Genomic DNA, 22,381 nt, shown 5'->3' on the forward strand with positions numbered 1-22,381 from the left:
CTTCATACTATATGTTTCTGCTCATCATGCACAAGAGCACCCAGAAACCTCTATGTAAGAGTTTCTTCCCATTTAGAACACAAACTAACTTTTGTGTTCCTCTGACCAAAATGGAAAACCTCTCACTTAATCAAGATGAACACCATCTGCCAACTTTTGGTCCATTTGCCCAACCTATCCATACCCATTTTTAAATTCTCCATTTTAACTTATTTTCCTCAACTATTCTACTGTCTACCGGAAATTTGGCCATCACACATTTACTGTTACACTGAAAGTACTTAACATGTTCTTTAAGACCTAATCAAAAGGAATACAAGACAAGACAACGCGTGCTTCAATATAAAACAAATTTATTAGCTTAATTTAATCTAGGTAGACTTCCTCATTTGTTTGCATCTATTAGTTTAAACTACTTTAGACATGCTCAACGAGTCTCACTGTCTGCCTATTATGGGCTCCTGGGTGATGGCTGATACTTTGAGCTGTTTCCCATATCACCAGTGCATGAATTCCAAGCCAATGGTGAAAGCTCTCCCCTCTTCCACCCCTCCCCCCCAAAAAAAATCTGGCAGAAGTCCCCAAAATTAATACTATATGGAATCTGATATCATATACTGCATTACCATTCGGATTACTTTCCCAAGCATTCCTTTGTGCTTGGTGGTCACAAACAAATGCAGGTATCACTGCAAAACAGCCGTTCCCAACTCAAGGCAAGGTCATTGCAGTTACCTGGAGATAGTGAGGACTGTAGATGCTGGAACGTCAAAATTGATAAAGTGTGAAGCTGGGAAAAGCACAGCAGGTCAAGCAGCATCCAGTCAATACAGACTGCTTTTACATTAAGTCAGTTTTCATGTATTTTCCTTCAATTGCTTATTGCCATGTGCAATTAAACTTTAACAATTAACTCAATCTGGTTTGGAGGTTTTTTTCTAAAGCCAAACATGACATTACCTTCTATCCCTTTATCCAAGTCATTAATATAGATTGTAAATTATTGGAGCCCAAGAACTTAACCTTGTGGCACCCATTTGTTTCAGCTTGCCAAACCACAAAAAGACCCATTTATCCCAATTCTCTGCTTTGTTGACTAACCAATCCACTAACTAAGCTAATATATTACCCCAACCCCTTGTGATCTTAGCTTGGTATTAACCGGTTGTGTTGCACTTAATCAAATACGTTCTGCAAGTCCAGATATGGTGGGTCAATAACAAAGGGTCATAATGTGAAGGGCAGAAGATTTGAGCACCCAGGTGGTGGTGGGAATCAGAAATGCACTACCTGGAAGGCCAGAGGCAGGAAACATTTAGAGAAGTGAATACATTCATTTGAAATGTCATACCATTCAAGGATATGGGTTATGTTGTCAAGTGGGATCAATATGGAGAGATCAGCAGACTCAAATCGGTCAAGGGGCCTCTCTTCTGTGCTGTAAGATTATGACCCAGCTACAGGAGTCCATTATCTACATTGCCAGTTACATGTTCGAAGAACTGAAACCAGTCAAGCTGATTTACCCTTCATTAAACTATCTTAACTCAGTTTGTGCTTGGACTTTCCAAATGTCCCATTACAGCTTCCTTAATAATTGATTCCAATTTCCCAGATGGTAAACTAAGTGGTGTCTTGTAGCCTATTTTCTGCCACCGCCTCCTCCCACTCCCTCCTCCCTTTTTAGAATTTTAGTAATCTGTCTTTAAAAGTCTCCTAATCCTCCCGATTGGTGCAACTTTTGCAATATGATATTGCTCAGCTTTTTCCACGTTATCGTTAACTTCCTTACTTAATCATGGATGCTTTCTCTCTCATTTATAAACTTTTCCTTTTCTGGAATATATTTTAGTTGAGAGGAATGGAATTTCTCTAAATATTTTCCATTTCTTATTAACTGTCAAAACTTTTAGCAGTTCTGCCTAGTCCAGTAGGGTCAATTATGTCCTCATGCCTATGCAATTATTTGTTTAACTCCAGAACACTAGTATGGGACTCAAGTTTCTCATCCTCAAACTGAATTTGAAATTCCATTATGCAATTATTTCCCTTCCTTTACTATGAGGATCTTTCACCATGGAATTAATTTATCCCATCTCATTTCACAGTATCAAATTCAAAATAGTTTGTCCTCTGTTGGCTGTTCAACATATTATTCCACGAAATTATATCAAACTATGAACTTTTTCTTAAAGCTATCCTTGCTAATTTAATTAATCCAGTCTACATGCATATTAAAAATTACATTTATTGTATCTTTTTTACAAGTCCCATTTCCTTGTTTACATTGTGTCCTAATATTAGGGAATCTAAAGATGACTCCCACCAAGGACTTCACTCCATTGCTATTTCACATTTCTATACACAGACTGATTCAGTGTCTTGGTCTCCAGTGTCAGAGTCATAGAACACTATCCCAAGGAATTCCTCAATGTACCAATCTTCATAAAACTACAAAAATAGCTCAGATGTAGACCATTCAGCCTAGAAAGTCTGTTTTAATATATAATGAAATCACACCTGATCTGACAATCCTTAATTCCACACTTTTGCCCATCACCAACCAACCCCACCCCCAAAAAAGAACCCTCAATGCCCTTAATATAAAAAAAAATCTTAATACAGTAGCCTGGGAATATATCTATTGGACCAGTCTTGGCAGCCATCTGCAGTAAAGACTTCCACAGATTCACAACACAGGAAAAGATCTCCTGTCATCACAGTCCCTTATTCCAAGACTAGCAGTCCAGAGCCCCAGAGCTCTGTGGTCAGAAGTTGGAATCTACCATGACAGATGGTAAAATTTGAATTCAATAAAAATCTAGAGTAGACAGCAGGCCTAATAGAAAGCACGTAATCATTGCTGACTGTTGTAAAAACCCACTTGGTTCACTAAAGTCTTGTCAGGAAAGAAATCAGCCATTCTTATCTGGTCTGGCCTACATTGGTCAACCCACGGCAATATGGCTGACACTCAACTGCCTTCTGGGCAATACATACCACATCCCATTAAGCATACTACTTATATGTTGTGGCAATAGGAGGGTTACATAAAACATGAAAAATGATCAACTTTAATTCATATGAAATTGTAAATACAGTCACGATATTTAAAGCATTTGAAATTAAGCAAACTTTTAAACATATCAAACCTTTAAAAAATTTAAAAACAGCAGATTATTTCAAATACCTATTTATTTACAAATGCCAGATACTGAGACCTAAGTTTATTAGTATTCTGAATGCAAAATAATCTCAAAAAAGTTGGCTATATTCCAAATCCAGTTAATAATTTGCAGAGCTGAAACTACTTTTAGTATTTCTCTTCCTACAAATCAAATTAATTGTTTCTCTGTTTTATAAATACATAATTTACAGTTACGAATAGCATAGGACTATCATGATTAAGTGCTTTAGGTTTGGAGTCACTGACCACAATCCATCACAAAAACAAGCGGGTAATATTGGAAGTACTTTTAAGGTAATTTTTTTCCCTTAAGTACAAACCTTTAGCTTCTTCTAATACTGCCTTGCCAGAGTGTGCCAGGACAAGTTGAATTCAGCTACAATAATTTTCCAATCCAAGTCCTGAAAATTCCTCCAACAATCTTGCCATCACATCAAATAATTTTGGTATTTGTCCTAATATGCAGCCTTCAGTATGACAAGACCTTTCATAATGATGTATTTAGGAGAGCTCACTGAACTTCTATACATCAAATCCAATTGCACCAGATTTTATTGATCTACATCAGGTAAATGATTGTGGGCTGGACATAATAGTTGGATGTCATTTACATATTATGATATTAATAATAGACCACATTTAACAAAGGAGTTTTCTGACATAGATGAGATATGGAAGCCACACATGACCAATGTGCTTTTAAAAATTTTGCTCCTTGTTTCACTTTTCCCATACTTAAAGCACTGACTCATTTGGCAAACAATTCTATTGGAAACAATAGTATGACTACACAAACATTCCAGCAGGGGTCACTGCTGGAATTCTTCCCTTCCCTTTCTATCCCTGCACATAATTACACAGCAATAATTTAGGTCTAGCTGTGAGCAACCGATTTGGCATACAAAACACACTAACTTGAAATTTTTTGATTGATTGTGGTTTAGAATCTCTCTGCATAAAACACAGGAAACCTGCACATAAATTCTCATCAGAAATTTCACTGTACTGGGTTTGAACGCTCATTCTAAATTTTTAAAAATTCATTTGTGGGACCTGGGCATCGTTGGCTAGCCAGTATTTATTGCTGGTCCAGAGCGGTCCTTGAGAAGGCGGTGGTGAACTACCTTGAATTGCTACAGCTGTTTTGGAGAGAATTGCAGGATTTTGACCCACTAACAATGAAGGAATAGTGATATATTTCCAAGTCAAATTTGCAATCTAAAGTCATTGTTAACATGCTTATTCTACTTTTCTTTTAACAGTTCTTCCTAAAGTGACAATTGCATTTGTTCTTACCAGGTTATTACAGGTAGATGGGAATCAAGAATTGCAAACACAAACAGCTGACTGAAGACCTGAAAGGTTGACTTACGTTTCTATGTCACATATTCATTTGGATGTAACAATTATCCATGCCATCTTAATGCAGACCACTTTGGTTTATAAAGTGCAGATGGTTTGTTAATCTGTTATATTAAAAAAACAAAACCATATAATGCTACTCCAGGTCACAACTATTTCTCTTCTAGTTTTGTTTTTACTTACTATATCACCAGTAACAATATCTGTCACTTATGACTCATTTTGCTTTAAGATATTTTCCCCATTCTGACGTAATTTTCAAAATGAGTAGTTTTGAGTTGACACAGTTCATTAAGATGTGTCACTTTGCTAACTACATTAGTATGTGCTGAAATTGCTTTGCAATGTCAATTCATTAAAAAAAAATCTCTTCTATAAGCTGGGTAGAACTTGCTTTCACTTATTTGAAATACAAGCCTTAAAAATGAATGGACTCATACCTGCTTCCTAGGGGACAAAAAGTTTACTTTGATTAATGAAGAATTTACCAGGTCACTGTAACCATCAGAAATATATTTATTTTTTTCCCAAGTATTAAAACTTTAGAATAAATGTACAACTATGTCTGTGAATGACATTTATCCAAAAAGGATGTTTGCAACTTCAGAGTATGATAGACTTGCCACACTGCAAAATTTATAGGCATTTAGATTAGTGAACAGCAGCTAAACAAATGCATAGTTGAGCTTCTATTTGTTATCATAGGTTCAAAATAAGCACAAATTTGGAAGAAAAGATACTATCTTGCCCAAGTTGGCGAGGCAAGCTCATTTTGCTGCTTCTGATCTCGATCTGTGGCATTACTGCAGTGTGGATTCTTGGATTATTCAAATCTTTGGAAAGTAGATAAAGAGTGAAGTACTGTATTAGCAACACTGCACATGTAGCTTGGTTTGTAAGAAAAAAAAGACAAATTTAAGTTGGAATAAGTCTAGCACAGGCACAAACTTTGTAATACTTGTAAACAATATTAAGCAATTGGTGGAGATCTTTTTGACAGCTTTTTTCACTGCTTCACAACAATCGGTGATATAAAGTGGTTGTTTTATTACCATTCTCAAACAACTTTGTAACTGAATGGATCAAGTATCTGTGAAACCCACCTAACAAGCATAGGTGACAGAAGTCTTGGCAACACTCTTATAGAAGTGAAAAGAGGCCAAGTATATGTAGAAGCAAAACTGAATCGGACACACACCGTGAGTTGCCAGAGATCAGCCGTTTGTACTCATGCATATGTTGAATTGAACAGGCAGATGAAATGACTTCTTATTCATGTTGTATTACAGACAGATTTAAAATCAAGACATTAAAAGTGTGAATATATCAAAATGTGCATGCATAATTGTTTGTGTTGCAAACAGCCTGAAATCTACCTGCAACACAATTAGGAAAATTCTACAATTTAAAATTGTCTGTCCTGTATTGACCTCTGATCTAAAAGTGGTTCATATCATAAAACTAGCAAACTGCAGAAATATAAACTGAAAGAAATATTATTGGGTTTAACTTCATAAAATCATTTGTATTTTTGGATAGAAAATGGTACATAAAAAAGCCTGTGAACAAGGCAAAATAACATCAACAGTAAATGAAATCAAATGAATGATTGAAATTTAAGTAGCACCTTTTATGGTTTTGAGATGACACAAAGGTGGCAGGCTGAAGGAATCAAAAGGTATTAAGACAAGAATGGCCAACCTAAAAAAAAAGGAACCCAAAGAAATGATTGACACATAAAATGGACTTCAATATGAAAAATTATGCGAAATCAGTAATCAATTAGTTGCTGCAAATGGGGAGCAGTGGCCATAGTGCCGAGGAATGTGAGGAATGAATGCCCTCATTCAAAACCTTGTGGCTCTTATAAGGCTGTATTTTGATGCAGTAGGGCAACTACATGTGTGCAGTTAGTTCCACCTGTCCCATTAGATTTGTCCCATCAAATTTGTCCCATCATCCTTCAATATGAAACAACTGTGTTCACTAATTTGCTGAAAGCGCAGTCCATAATCAGATTCATTTAGGCATGCAAATTTAAAAATTCTAAAAGAAACTAAGGCAAACTGCTAGTAGTTAGACTCCTTTTCTGTGCATTCAATCTTTAAGCTATTAAGAATTTGATGTAGTCCAGAATCAAAACAAACAGTTGGACAATTCTAGTCAACTGCAGATCCAGTGTATATTTATCACTATAGCAACAACATAGACCATATATGAAATCAAATCACACTACCCTTGCTCATTGGATTATTTTAGGATCACTTGAGAGACTTCTTTATTCATGTGTTGTATTTACTACCTGCTTTACTAGCTTAAGGCCTTGACCAAAATTTGAATCAGTATTTTTCTTTCCATTGTTCACTAGCAGTGGGCAAAGACATTCTATTTGAATGCCATTCTTCCAGCTTCCATTTAGAAATAAGATCTTACTAAAAAAATCACATTTCATTTAATGGAACTACTCTCATACAAGTTTCATTTTCCCTTTGAGTGCCTCAGCCTCCATTTGATAAGTGTCCATTATAAAGTGAATAAAATCCAATCGTTCTTTAGCATAGTATTCCGAATTAGCCCACCACAAGAAAGTTGATTTTGTAAATTTTAGTCAAATCAATTATATTGCTGCAGAGTTCTCAATTCTTACATTTTTTACTCAAAATAATGCAACTTGAGAATTTTTATATTTTTGTTCATCTCTGCAGATTTAAGTATTCAGCAATTTTCACAAAAACAATCCAACAGCATAAAATAATGATTCAATACAATGTAGTGCAAATTTACAACCACAGACTCAAATTTATTTTTTCAGCCAAGACTTTTGTGGTGGGGGGAGTTGAAGATTTACCTCCTGAGTTCAATTAGATGAATTCTGTTAAGTTTGTGTAAGACATTCACCTCAATGTATATGTAAATACAAATACTAAAAGGACTCTGGGAACTAGTAAGACTTTTGGAATGAAAAAGAGTTGGAAATGTGTACATCAAAAACACTTGATAAAAAAAAATCCAGTGAATATTTTACAAAAGCTCCACCAATGCTCAAAATTTATCCTTGGGAAAACAAATGCTACATGCTCATATGGGGTCAACACAAACACAATGAATGAAACCAATGTGCTACATAAGATGCTGTTGCATTAATGAGAGAGAATATCTTTTATAAATCAAAGGATTTTTACATTTGTGGGACTGATGTACAATAGTGCGCTGGCAGGTACAGGCATATAGTAGTGCCATAATTAAGCTAATGGACTGGAAATCCATACGTAGGCCTGGGCTGATAAATCTAGACTGGAGTTCAAATTAGGCAAAAGTGAGTGGGCTTTTGCCTGAAACGTCGATTCTCCTGCTCCTCGGATGCTGCCTGACCTGCTGCGTTTTTTCAGCACCACACTATTCTGGAGTTCAAATTAGACCATGAAAACTTTAAATTCCATTTAAAAATCTAGAAATAAAAGTTATTAAACATTAAGACTGTCATAAAAACTCAAATAGCATGCTAATATTCTTCAGGGGGAAAGTCTGCCATGCTTACCTGATCTGGCCCATGTGCAACTCCAGTATATCACTTGCATGGTTGTTTTAATTGCCTTCCTAGTAAGGCATATATGTAGAACACTGCCAGAAAGCCACCTCAGAGTGAAAAAATAAAGGTCCAACAAACAATGGCACTGTCAAAACGATTAGCATCATAAAGAATGAATTGACAAGGTAATTTGGAAGGGGACAAGGGCAGACTGCGATGGCTTGGATAATATGCTTCACACCATCACTGACCTACGTAATCTACAGAGTCAAGAAACCAATACTTTTTAAAACAACCTCGTCCCCAATCCCAAAGGTCACACTCACTATTAAACGAAAATGGGACTGCTCAACTGAGGCTGTCAATTGTCAAATGTGATGATGAACTCGTTAAGTGCAATATGTCAAACATCACTTGACATATTTAACCAGTTGACATTAATGTTTTTAAAAATGGCCAAGAGACAAGATTAATAGTTGAACATTTTAAATTGAAAACTATTTGACATCAGATGTCTCTAGATGAATTGATCTCAGATTAGTTAGATGGTAACTTGGCAAAACAGGTTTTATGTAGTGCTGTACTTCTCCCATCTAAACAAAAACCACAAACACGCTTGCATGAACAGCTCTAAGGTTTCTAGTGAAATTCACCAATGCATCCATTCCTACACACAACATAGTGTTTGAAAACTGCAAATTTGAACATTTTGGAATCAAAATTCCAACAGAATAGTGAAAACCCAAGCAATTTTATTTCCAAAATTACCAAGTCTATAAAAACCTAGTCAATAGTATCAAAATACTAGTAGAAATACATCCATATCAGAACAATGAAATCCTAATATATGCCTTGAAAAACACAACTGTTTTAGTCACAAAATACAAAAGGTACTTTCTTCTGCTATTTTGCAGTATCAATTTTGAACTGCTCTTCAGAAAACTAACTTAAGCTGGTATTAAACACTATCCAGCACACATACATGACTATTTTTCATGAGTCTTAATGAGCATCAGTACGGAAACTGGCAAATAAACTTTAAACCTAACAAATGTAATGTAGTGAATTTTGGGAAAAAAGGTCGTACAAGTGGCACAGATACAAAGAATAGAATTAGCAGAGGACTATGCGGGAGTGACAACAGGTTCACCACTTTCAATGTTGAGAAAGTGTGTGTCAGCAATTTAAAAAATGAGAAAAATGATACATAGCATGAATAATAGATTACATGTCGACAAATATCGCATGAAGTTTTACAATGCATGAAACAACTTCCTGCAATATCAGGTATAAATCTGGTTACACTTTAAAATTGATAGAGATGCACTGACAAGGATGCAGAGAACAGTAAAAAGGATTACTGCAAGATGTAAAGTGGATGAGCTACAAGGAAAAATTGGAGAAGTTTAAATTCATCAAGGGAATAAAAATGCTAAATTGTAAAAATAAATATCAAACAACCTTTGTTAGATTAGATGTTTAGTGCAAAATAAATTCAAAACAGAGGCAGGGATGGATTACTGGGTGATAAACTAATCAAAGAATCCAGGGGAAAAGACAGAAAAATCAAACCCATCTGGGTGTTCAAGTTGAAGTTAAAGTGTTAGGTTAGATGAATTAAAAAACTAAAAAGCGACAAACTTAACGAGCTACTTGGCCTTTTCTCACACCTCACAGGAAAATATTGGATGCCCATCCTTCAAACTGACTTCCATTCTAGCCCAAGTTGTCTGACCAATGGAAACAGATCAAAATGTCAAATAACTTAAATTTTATTCCCTTTTTTTACACAAACAGTTGCTTCCATTCATAACTTGTTTATCAAGTGCCAAAAGTATACATGGAGTTGTCTCCAGAATTTGTTTAAATTCACTGTGCAGAAGAAATTACTTTTGATGACAATAGCAAGCCACCTTGAAATTAATAAATCTGAAACCTGACAGCATTTAGCCAACTGTTACAACTTTGTTGGCAAATTAGTAGCTTTTTGATCTTGAATGCCAACTGACCTCAGAGCTACTCAATATTGAGGTGATAAGCAATATCAGGTTAACAATTCAAGAGGGATTGACAACATCAAATCCACTAATTTTAAAAAAATACTTAACTTTGAAAGTACTTCCCTTATTTCTATAATATTTAGAGTTGAGGCAAATATAGGTGGAAATATCTTTCAAGGCAATAACTATTTATATTTTAAAGAAATTATACCCATTTGAGTCTTATACCCACCACGAAATGATTGTCAGTGTGACGCAGTGTACAGCATTCTTCTCTGAATCACAGGGTCTTGGTTCCAGCATCACTAGGAACATAAACACACATGACCTAGGCTGATAAGAGAAGACTGAGGAGACTGTTGCATTGCTAAAGGTGAGGCAACAGCTTTGCTAGATGTTCGATTAAAAAAAAAATCATGGTCCTGCTTGCAGCCGTTGCTCGATTTCCAGACCAACAAAATCTCCAATGTAAGCAGATCTCATATGCAATCAGCTAACATTCTGATACATAACAGTTACTATATTTCAAAAGCAATGCATTGGTTGTGAAGCACTTTGGAGAGTTCACAAGACAGAAAACATTAAGCAGTAGGCTGAGAGATCTTTACTATGATGCCATAGAATTTGTTCACCAAATAAGCTCAGCCATCTTTAACTCTGAAGGGTGAAGGAGGTAGCCATATTAACATTAGAAGGCAAAAAGATCCAGTTCCATAATACATGCACATAAACTATGGAAGGACAGAGGACAGTGCCTAACAGTACTTTCTTTTTCCATATTCTAGTTTTATGATCAATGTTTGCCATTTTAGTATACCCAAAAAGAGGTTATAAATCTATTTTACATTGAATGCCCTATCCATATTTGTTAACATACCTGTGGACACTAACATTTTAAATTCTGTCCAAATGCCAAACCTAAGACCTTTGGATATTCATGTTTCAACTTTTAGTGAAAGGACCATAGGAACACTGGACCAAAATCCATAGGAATACAATCCTTGACCAAAATACAAACAGCCTTATTGCAGCTTGAATGTAACAGATGTGGCATCAATACGTTAGTGACAAATTTCTAAAGAACAAATTACACTTTAAACAACATTTATCACTTTTAACATGTGTAATAAAAAATAAGGTAAACCACTGTACCAAATAGCCAAAAAATAGAACTCACATGTAAGTGGATATATTGTTAATATGAAAGAGCTGAGAATATGTTTCAACATACAAAAGCAGTGCTCTGAGGGAAAATTACAAAATTAACTCAATACTTAATGGCCACATTCCCAATTCAGTTAATAGCAGAACCTCATTTATCAGGTGTCAGTATATCCATTAAACTTCAGTTTTTACTCAAAAAGCAAATCTATCAGATATTACTAAATACTGCTTTATTAAAATGATTGAAAAAATAAAGCTATGTTTGACATATCTGTACTGTTGTATGTATTGCAGACAGAGCAGAAGCTACTTAAAACTTCTGATATTTTTGTTTTTGAAGTACATTGGGATGCTCCACATGACAATGCAGCAAGAGATGATATGAAAGAATATCTCAATTTTGGATATATATAATAGTTAATGTGATAGCAGCCATAATCTGATCGCAGTGGTAATCCTGAGAATTCAGAACAAAAAATAACCCTTTTGGTATTCTTAAGTATGAGGAAGAACCAGTTGAACAGCACAAAAAAGCAGCAAAATGTGAATTAAAGTGTAGTCAATTGAGTTGTCACATAATGCTAAATTTTATAAAAGGAGATGTACACTAACTGGTATTGCATTTATCCACATTACTGTGTATTAAAACTATTTAAAGCAAGCTAGAAACTGCATGTACTACTCTCCGAATGTGACATCATGAAACTCCGTCATATGGTTTGCGTGTTGCTGTACAACATATCAAGATATCACATGAGGTGGAGCAGACCAAAAAAATTACTCATTACCAACCTGCTTCAAACCAGTGGTTTTTAACAGCAGCTTGGCAACTGAGACATGAGTAAGCATACAGACACCTAAGTTATTGCTGTGCGCTCTGCATAGTTGAATACACACCCCTTTAAAGAGACAGATTTGAAGAACTTACAATCTTATCACAAGGCTTGCAATTCACTAATTTTTCAAACTTATCACTGGAATCAAAGCTGTAATTGAAGAATCAGAATTCAACATTTCCTTCCTGCCTATTCGGTGTGAGTAACCTTTTATAGATTAAAGGAACCAGCTTACATCTGTGTTTAGGTTGCCTTTGTGTAACAGATCACATTTAGCCAGTTTGACTTTAGTGCTTCTTTAAGTTATGATAAAGATCATGATACTGTAACTGATTTTTGTCCCACATTATGGTGTCATATTGAGACATCCATTAAGTACAGTAATGCAGATTGACAGATAATCATAAAAATGAGGTTCTCCTCTCAAACACCACTTTCAATTAATAAAGTCACACGACTCAAGTTTTTTTATAAAAAAAATAAAAATTAGGACAGTTCCAGCCAGTGACCAAAATATAGGTCTTTACTGGTATAGTAGGTGATGAGAATATACAGCAAGGTCAGGCCTGGAACCTGGATACTTCAGAGCCCATTGCTCATAGGAAGAAAATATAAACTATTTGGTAACAAAAGTGTACTATATGTATAATACAAAAAAAGGTATGGTGAAACTGTACCTCCACTAAAGCTTATACAAGTTTCTTGGTCCATAGAAACTATGTTATTTTTGTATGCATTCTCTAGTCTTCTTCAACATCCCACCCAAATTCTTTATATCTTGCCCACACTTTAAACAGCTGAAAAATAGATTTCCATTTTAGCTCTTTATAAAGTTTTATACATAGGTGTATTTTCTTAATGTGGTAACACCCCTTGCAGATTATCAATGCTTGACATGTCCACCATCTGAACAAAGAGGTGATTTCCAGAATACCACAATTGTTGATACTAGTAGGGTTTTCTTTGCAGCACTTCAACAGTTTTGCATCTTCTCCCTTCCCAAGACTTGGCCACTGTCTTTAAACCACTTTAATAGTTAGGAGACTACTGTTGCTGCTGATGTGACAATAGTTGAGTTTGTGCTGACAGTTGTGTAACTTCCCTCACTGTTTGTATTCGAGTCATTTGATGCCATCAAGCTGGAATTAGCTCTAAGGATGGCTCCAGCAGCACTGCAGTGTGGTCTTGGTCCAGGCTCTGGTGTGTATGTGAAAGTAAGGCTCGTAGAGTAGATAATCCCATCATTTCGAACCAGAGTGACTGGGACCTGAACAGGTTGACGTACCCATCGCCAACCCTCTCGGAATGCAGAAATATCTGGAACAACACAGAGCATGCTCTCTGCACACCTTTTAAAACAAAATTGAAACCATTTAGCAAAGAGTTAGATAAATGATTTTTATTTCAACTACACCATGATTGTTTATAACAGTAGTGTATGCATTGAACATTATCTTGCACTAAGGGAATAAAACTTCATTCGATACCTTTGAAATTAACCTTATTGTCAGAAAGATCTCAAAGAGATACCAAAATGCAAGTGTGCCCAAAATTTTGGAATATGGGAATAAAATTGCTTCCATTGAAATATTAGAATTCTCACATGTAGCCAGGTTAAATCACATAAGAGTATACACTTGAAACATGTGCGTCCAGTGGATCAAAAACAACATTACCAGATCCCAATGTAAAAAGTGAAAACGCCTTGGTCATTTAAGTTACAGGTTTCCTGTTAAAATAAAACATACTCAAACCTTAGTTCAAAATTATGCAATATGTAATTGCAATAAAAATATAATGAGGTTATACTGCACCACGAGGTACAGAATATTTCAACAATTGTCTATATAGCATAGACTGACTTTGATTTTATTCCAAGGTTTAGGCTTCCATCTTGCCATAAAATTTGCCAGAAAATGATAGCATTTTAATTCTGTTTCAATAAAATACTATTGCCACTGTTGTGTCACATTTGCATGCCACAAAGTGGCATAAATACAACATCTGCATTGGTACTCTCAGCTTGAGCAGCTCAGACGTTGTCTAAAAATATTAAAAATTCACAAGAAATAATAGTACACAAAGAAAACATGCTTATTTCTGGCATTGGATGAGTGGAAAGCTGGCCAAATTTGCCTTTACCTCTTGCGCTGTGTTGAGATCAGTGCTCTAGCATGAATTGATGCCTTTTATATATAAAGGAGTGCAGACAAAGACCACAGCAACAGACAAATAACGAGACAACAATGATATGAAATGTTCAATAAGATGAAGTTGCATATAGGTAAATCTGATTTACAATTGTTTGGTCTGCAAACTAATTCTTTTAGCTTTGGCACAGTTTTTAGCATAGCTTCCCAGCTTCAAAGGCATTGCTGTTTTGCATGTCACTGTAAATTTAAATGCTGGATAAAAATCAAAATTTCAGTGCTACATTAACTGAATTATTTTGTTCACTGCTTATGCTAAATTGTACTACAATACAGTCCACAGGTTTAGAACACTCCAAAACTGCTACATTTCTGTAAGGACAAAATTAAAATCATGAATTCGATCAAACCTATAGGTCATTACATGAAGTCAGTTGGTTCAGTGCTCTCCGAGAGAGTTGGGCACTCAAATGATATTGAAAGTTGCTTACACAATACTTCACCACAACTTCCCCCAAAAAGTTTGAACAGTCTAGCCCAATGATTGCTAACACAAACTGAGGTGACAATGTGTCTCCCTGAGTGGTGCTTTCATAAAAGTAATATTTCATCATGGAGTTAAGCAAAGTCTCTAGTTTAGCCTTCTCCAGGCTTGACCAGCAAATACTACTGAATTGTGATTAAAAAACCGAACAATTGGATGCAGCCTTCTGGACCAGGGAACAAAATAAATCCAGGTTCCCTTATCCCAAAACGTTTCTATCAGTTTGACTTCTAGGTCTATTAAGAATACGCAGATAAAGATTTATCTATTAAACATGCATAAATATTAACAATATGAAACAGTGCTGACAGATAGATTGTGCCTATAGCCAAATAATGAAGCTAACAATACATATGGGATCACGTTTAAGGGCAACACAGCAGAAAAATGACAAAGTAGCAGTACTGAGCAAGTGTCAGTGAGATGAAGCTTCTTTAAATGCATATAAAGTGCCAGTATGTATGGATAACAGATCCTACGTAAATCAGCCAGACAGTAAAATTTAAATTGGGCTTAGCTACGCTAATATGCGGAAGCACAGAATAAAACAAAGTAAACCATTTTTCTTCCACCCCAACCACCTTAATGTGGTTCAACCAAATTAAACTCAAAATAGCCATCTATAAAACATTTAGTAAATTTCTTCACCTGTACATGGTCTCAGCTTCCACATCACCAAACCAAACTCGCAGATTAGGTGTAAAATTCTGTCCCGTGAGCTCAAGCATTGCAACGTCCCCGCCTCCATTTAACTATAAAAGAAAAGGTCAGTTGTACAAAGGCAGCTGTCGTATATACATCCACAATAAACTGCAAAGTTGTTGTATCATCGTTAATAATGATACACAATGCCTTAAACCTACCTGTTGGTGCCCAAAGCAAGAAAAGTAGAGTTCCTTTGCTAGTTTACACAAGGCTCATTTAAAACACTCACCAGTAAATTACAAACAGTTTAGTCATTCCATTGCCAAAAAAAAAATCTTTCAGCATAGAATCAGTTGCTACATAACATACTCGCCTACAGCCAAAAGAAACTCTTCAGACAGTCTCAAATTTATGGATGCTGCTGCAATAAATTTTTATTACATAGAAGGTGAATCCTGCTGAATTTGGGAGACAAATTTAGCATGTCTCATTAGTGTTTTCCATCAAACTGCACTATATGTGCATCAGAGCATTTTGTTACAAATTCAGAGGGTGTGGGTATCACTGGTTAAGTGAGCATTTATTGCCCATCACCAATTGCACTGGAGGTGGTGATGGTCTTATTAACTGTAGAATGTTGGTATAAGGAAGTTCCAGGATTTCAATCCAATGTTTGTGTAGGAACAGCAACACAGTTCCAAGTCAGGGTGTGTTATTGCTTAGAGTGGAAATTGCAGGTGGTGCTCCCATGCATCTGCTGCCCTTGTCCTTCTCAATGATAGAGGTTTTGTGTTCAGAAAGTGGTACTAGGAGGTGCCTGAAGTTGTTGCTGTGCACCATGTAGATCATACACACTGTGGCCACTGTGTGTTGGTGGCGAAGGGATTGAATACAGAAGGTGGAGAAGGTGCCAGTTAAATGGAGAAAAATGGCAGGAAGCTGCAACACAAAGGGACTTCGAAATACTTGTACACAAGACACAGAAAGCCAGCACACTGGTGCAGCATCAAATCAGGAAGGATAATGCAATGTTGGCCCTTATTTCAAAGGGGTTGGAGTACAAGAGTAGGGAAGTCTTACTTCAACCGTGCAAGGTGCTGGTGAGACCACATCTGCAGTACCAAGGAAAGATATTATTTCATTGGAGGCAGTTCAGAGAAGATTCAGCAGAATGATCCCTGCTATGGAGGATCTGTCCTAGCAGCAAAAGGTAAATAAATTAAGACTCTACTCTCTGGAGTTTAGAAGAATAAGAAGTGATCTCACTGATGGGCCTGACAGGGTAAATGCTGAGAGGATCTTTATTCATGGAGCGTCTACGACCAGAGTCAGACGTACAGCATGGAAACTCGGTCCAACTTGCCCATGTCGACCAGATATCCTAACCTAATCTAGTCCCATTTGCCAGCACTTGGCCACATCCCTCCAGACCTTTCCTATTCCTATTCCCTATTCCTATGCCTTTTAAAATGTTGTAATTGTACTAGTCTCCACTACTTCCTCTGGCAGCTCATTCCATGCATGCACCACCCTCCATGTGAAAAAGTTGTCCCTATGGTCCCTTTTAAATTTTTTCCCTCTCACCCTAAACCTTTGCCCTCTACTTCTGGACTCTTCCCCCAACTCCAGGGGGAAGACTAGATTAGATTAGATTACTTAGTGTGGAAACAGGCCCTTCGGCCCAACAAGTCCACACCGACCCGCCGAAGCATAACCCACCCATTCCCGTACATTTACCCTTTTACGTAACACTGCGGGCAATTTAGCATGGCCAATTCACCTGACGTGCACATCTTTGGACTATGGGAGGAAACCAGAGCACCCGGAGGAAACCCACGCAGACAAGGGGAGAATGTGCAAACTCCACACAGTCATTCGCCTGAGTTGGGAATTGAACCCGGGTCTCTGGCACTGTGAGGCAGCAGTGCTAACCACTGTGCCACCGTGCCACCCACAAGACCTTACCTATTTTACCATATTCATGCCCCTCATGATTTTGTAAGCCTCTAAAGATCACACCTCAGTCTCCAAAACTCCAGGGGAAACAGCCCCAGCCCATTCAGCCTCTCCCTGTAGCTCATATCCTCCAACCCATGGGCATGGTTTCAGAAAAGAGGGGCACAGATTTAAAACGGAGATGAGAAGGAATTTATCGGAGGGTTGTATCTCTTTGGAACTCCTTGCCACAGAGAGCTGTGGGGGCATAGTCCTCGTGCATATTAACTTTGACATAGATAGATTCTTGATTAGTTGGGGAAATCAGGAGATCCAGGAATGCTGGATCAGGTATGAAATACCCGAATGGCAGAACAGGCTCAAGGGGCCAAACAGCCCACTCCTCTTCCTTATGATCATCGCTCTGAATAATATTGAGCATCCTGAATGTCGTTGAAGCTGCACTCATCCAGACAAGTGGAGAGTTGTTGTGGTTCTGTTCGCCGAGCTGGAAGTTTTTGTTGCAAACGTTTCGTCCCCTGGCTAGGCGACATCAGCAGTGCTTGGGAGCCTCCTGCAAAGCGCTTTGATGTTTCCTCCGGTGTTTATAGTGGTCTGTCCCTGCCGCTTCCGGTTGTCAGTTTCAGCTGTCCGCTGTAGTGGTTGGTATATTGGGTCCAGGTCGATGTGTTTGTTGATGGAGTTTGTGGATGAATGCCATGCCTCTAGGAATTCCCTGGCTGTTCTCTGTCTGGCTTGCCCTATGATAGTAGTGTTGTCCCAGTCGAACACTACTATCATAGGGCAAGCCAGACAGAACAGCCAGGGAATTCCTAGAGGCATGGCATTCATCCACAAACTCCATCAACAAACACATCGACCTGGACCCAATATACCAACCACTACAGCGGACAGCTGAAACTGACAACCGGAAGCGGCAGGGACAGACCACTATAAACACCGGAGGAAACATCAAAGAAGCGCTTCGCAGGAGGCTCCCAAGCACTGATGTCGCCTAGCCAGGGGACGAAACGTTTGCAACAAAAACTTCCAGCTCGGCGAACAGAACCACAACAACGAGCACCCGAGCTACAAGTCTTCGCACAAAGTGGAGAGTATTCCATCACACTCCTGACTTGTGCCTTTCAGAATGTAGACAAGCTTTACGGAATCAGGTGGCAAGTTACATGATGCAGAATTCCCAGCCTCTTTTACCCACAGTACGTATATGGCTGCTCCACTTCAGCTTCTGGTCAATGGTAACCGAGGATGTTGATAGTGGCGAACTCAGCCAAGATAATGCCATTCAATGTCAAGAGAAGATAACTGCATTGTCTCTTGTTGAGATGGTTATTGCTTGGCATTTATGGCACTGCAAGATGTTATCTGCTACGTATAAGGCCAAGCCTGAACGTTGCCCAGCTCTTGTTACTTTGGAGCAGTCTTTAGTACTATTGCAGGAATGTTTTCAAGGACTGCAAATGTTGCACTATTTGGTGTTCTTCAGCCATTTCCTGATATTACGTGGAGCGCATCAAATTGGCTGAAGACTGACATCTGGAGAGCTGGAGGGCTGGCAGGGGTGGATGAAAGTGCTTACAAAATATTCAGCTTGTTTTTTGCACTAACATGACTCAGTCATCATTGAAGATGGGGATATTTGAGGAGCCTCCTCCTCTGCAAGGTCATTAATAATCACAATTAGTGACTGCAGAAACTCATTCAGATTTCTTCAACAGCACCAATCAAACCTGGAAACACACATCTGGAAAGACAAAGGCAGAAGATGCACAGGAACACCATCACTTGCTAAGTCATAAATCACACGACATCAGATTATAATCCAACAGAGCCATCTGAAATCTCAAGCTTTGAGCACTGCTCCTTCAGGTCTCTTTACCTGACAAAGGAGCAGTGCTCCAAAAGCTTGTGACTTCAAATAAATCCTCTCTGTCACAACCTGGTGTCGTGTGACTTCTGACTTTCTCCACCCAGTGCAACATCAGCACCTCCACATTATGACCTGCCAGTTGTTCAAATCACACACCAGCCTCACTTGAAACTGCATTGCCATTCCTTCACTGGTGTGAGGTCAAATTTCTGGAACTTCCTTCTTATCCACACTACAGGTCTCCTTACACTCAAGGTCTACTTCAAGAAACGGGCTTAACACCACAATCTCTTCAAAGACATTCAAGGACGACAATAATTGCTCTCATAGCCAGTGGGTGGACAAAAGTAGAGGGGAGATGCACGCAAGGCAGATAGGTCATTACCTTTTATTTCCTGCATTGTCAGGCAAGGGAGCTTCTCTTTGTCCACTGATGGACCCTCCAGCACTTCCCAAGATGAGACAAACTTTTCCCTTGATCTCCCCAACCACATGCTCAAGTCTCCAAACCAGACCTATCTAAAATACCAAAGTGCCTGTGAGTTCAGACTCAAATGAGTTTTCTCACAGGGAGAGTTTCTAGTCTCAGGAACATTCAGTGCTCGACTATACGGTGGCCAATGACATTTGCCTAAAGTGGAACATGCTCCCATACGGATAGAAGTTCCATTTAAACAATTAAGAACTTTGCCAGAATAATATTACTGACAGATATCCAGTTCTGCATTAGTGGGCTGAAAAACAACTTTTCTACCACTTTGGAAGAAGACATGTTTTACCATTAAACCTATGCCATCAATGAACGTAAGTCAACAGTTCTGACATGAACACCCCTGTGTTGCAGCCTTGTAGCATATTTGGTTTTTTTTCATTTCTTCTATCCACTATGACTACAAAAGTTGTGTTTTTAAAATATTGCCTACTGTTCCAACCAAAATTCACCAGTAAGATTCTCTTGGAAAATCATGTAGAATTTATTTCAATTTGTGATAACGAATTTAAACAGAAATTTCCTTACAGTAATTTACTCAACATTAAGTATCAGCTGCATTGTGAAAGAATGATGACAGAGGAGGATTCCAGTATAGCTGTTTAAATTTTTAAAAATCTGCAAAAGGAAGGACCTCCTTACAGTCCTTAGTCAGGTTCCAAAGATGCCCAAAAGACAAAGCTTAAATAACCTAAAGTTAGAAAAGACTTCATGAATAACCAGAAGTCTATTTCAGCTGAGGAAAATTCTGGGAAAAGGAAACCAGGAATGTCAGGTTTTCCATGTTATGTTAGGACATAAATAACAGATGAACAAATATGACAAAACAGATATGTTAAAACAGAAAAAGAACTCAATCCAATAAGACATGACTTAAAAAACCCCTCACACACAGCAGGTATCCCAGGGAACAGGTGCAGGGAGTGAAGTGAGGGCCTGGCCTACATTAACCTGTTACTATAAACCCTGGGTGGGCACCTGCCTCTTCTTGGAAATCATGGATTTACCAAAACTTCATACAAGGATGAGGATTACAAAATAATTGACAAGCAACCTTTTTACATAGTGTTTAAGGCCATAAGTCATAGGAGCAGAAATTAGGCCAATCAGACCACTGAGTCCGCTCTGCTGTTCAATCATGGCTGATAAGTTCCTCTACCCAATTTTCTTGCTTTCTCCCCATAACCCTTGATCCCCTTGACAATCAAGAACCTATCTTAGTCTTAAATATTCAGAATGAGCTGGCCTCCACAACCTTCTGTGGCAGTGAATTCCACAGATTCGCCACTCTCTGGCTGAAGAAGTTCCTCTTCATCTGTTCTAAAAGGTCTTCCCTTTAAGGCTGTGCCTCAGGTCCTGGTCTCTTCTACCAATGGAAATATCTTCCCATCATCCACTCTGTCCAGGGCATTCAGTATTCTTTAATTTTCAATTAGATCCTTCCTCATCCTTCTAAAGTCCATCCAGTATAGACCCAGAGTCCTCAAACATTCGTCATATGTTAATCTGTTCATTTCTGGGACCATCTCATGAATCTCCTCTGAACACGTTCCGGGGCCAGTACATCCTTCCTCAGATATGGAGCCCAAAAATGCACATAGTACTCCAAACATGGCCTGACCAGGGCCTCAGAAGTACATCCCTCCTTTCATATTCATGTCCTGTCAAAATAAATACCATCATTGCATTTGCCTTCCGAACTACTGACTCAACCTATAAGTTTGCCTTGAGAGAATCCTGGACTAGAACTCCCAAGATTCTTTACAGTCAGACTTCGGAATTTCCTCCCTACTTAGAAAATAATCCATTCCTCTGTTCTTGCAGCCGAGGTGCATGACCTCACACTTTCCCACATTGTATTTCATCTGCCACTTCTTTGCCCACTCTCCTAATCTGCCCAAATCCTTTGGCAGCCTCCTCACTGCCTCAATGTTACCTGTTCCTCTACCTAACTTTGTACCATCTGTAAACCTAGCCAGAATGCTTATCTGGAACATTAAGGTTCAAGTAAGCTATCCTTCCACTGTGCTGAAGTCAGAGTTATGTATACTAGAATCATAGAGATATACAGCATGGAAACATACCCTTTGGTCCCTGACGAGATATCATAAAATTTATCTACTTCCATTTGCCAGCATTTTATCCATACTCCTCTAAACCTTTCCTATTCATTTCCCATCTTGATGCCTTTTAAATGTTGTAATTGAACCAGCCTCCACTACTTCATCTGACAGCTCATTCCATACACACTATCATCCTTTGCATGAAAAAGTTGCCCCTCAGGTCCCTTTTAATTTTTCTCTTCTCACCTTAAACCTTTGCCCTCTAGTTTTGGACCTTGCTATTCACCCCAACAATGACCATCATGAATTTAGAAACTTCTATAAAAGCTCCCTCAGCCTCTGCTCCAGGGAAAATAGCCCCAGCCTATTCAGCCTCTCCCTACGGCTCAAACCCTCCAACCCTGGCAACATCCTTGTAAATCTTTTCTGAACCCTTTCAAGTTTCACAACATCCTTCTCTAGCAGGGAAACCAGAAGTAAATGCAGCATTTCAAAAGTGGTTTAACCAATGTCCTGTACAGCCACACTACTGCTCATTTTGCCAGGCATCTACCTTAATTGAACAAAGCAACTGCTATCAACCAT

The 22,381-nt window shown here is 38.1% G+C and overlaps 1 protein-coding gene across 4 annotated transcripts in view; it reads right to left on the reverse strand.

The window, feature by feature from the left end:
* Positions 1-399: 399 nt before the first annotated feature.
* The window catches only part of rbpjb (recombination signal binding protein for immunoglobulin kappa J region b), a 105,751-nt gene continuing 83,769 nt past the window's right edge, over positions 400-22,381 (reverse strand). For 3 of the 4 annotated variants that reach the window (XM_043693566.1, XM_043693595.1, XM_043693575.1), the window contains exons 10-11: positions 15,421-15,524; positions 401-13,427 (exon numbers count right to left, since the gene is read on the reverse strand). In XM_043693566.1, the coding sequence (XP_043549501.1) occupies positions 13,115-13,427; positions 15,421-15,524 (417 nt within the window). In that variant the 3' untranslated portion in view covers positions 401-13,114. Of the gene's footprint in view, positions 13,428-15,420; positions 15,525-22,381 lie in introns of all 4 variants that reach the window. The other variant, XM_043693585.1, reaches the window with a different exon arrangement.

The sequence above is a fragment of the Chiloscyllium plagiosum genome, chromosome 1, assembly GCF_004010195.1.
Source record: "Chiloscyllium plagiosum isolate BGI_BamShark_2017 chromosome 1, ASM401019v2, whole genome shotgun sequence".
NCBI lineage: Eukaryota > Metazoa > Chordata > Chondrichthyes > Orectolobiformes > Hemiscylliidae > Chiloscyllium > Chiloscyllium plagiosum.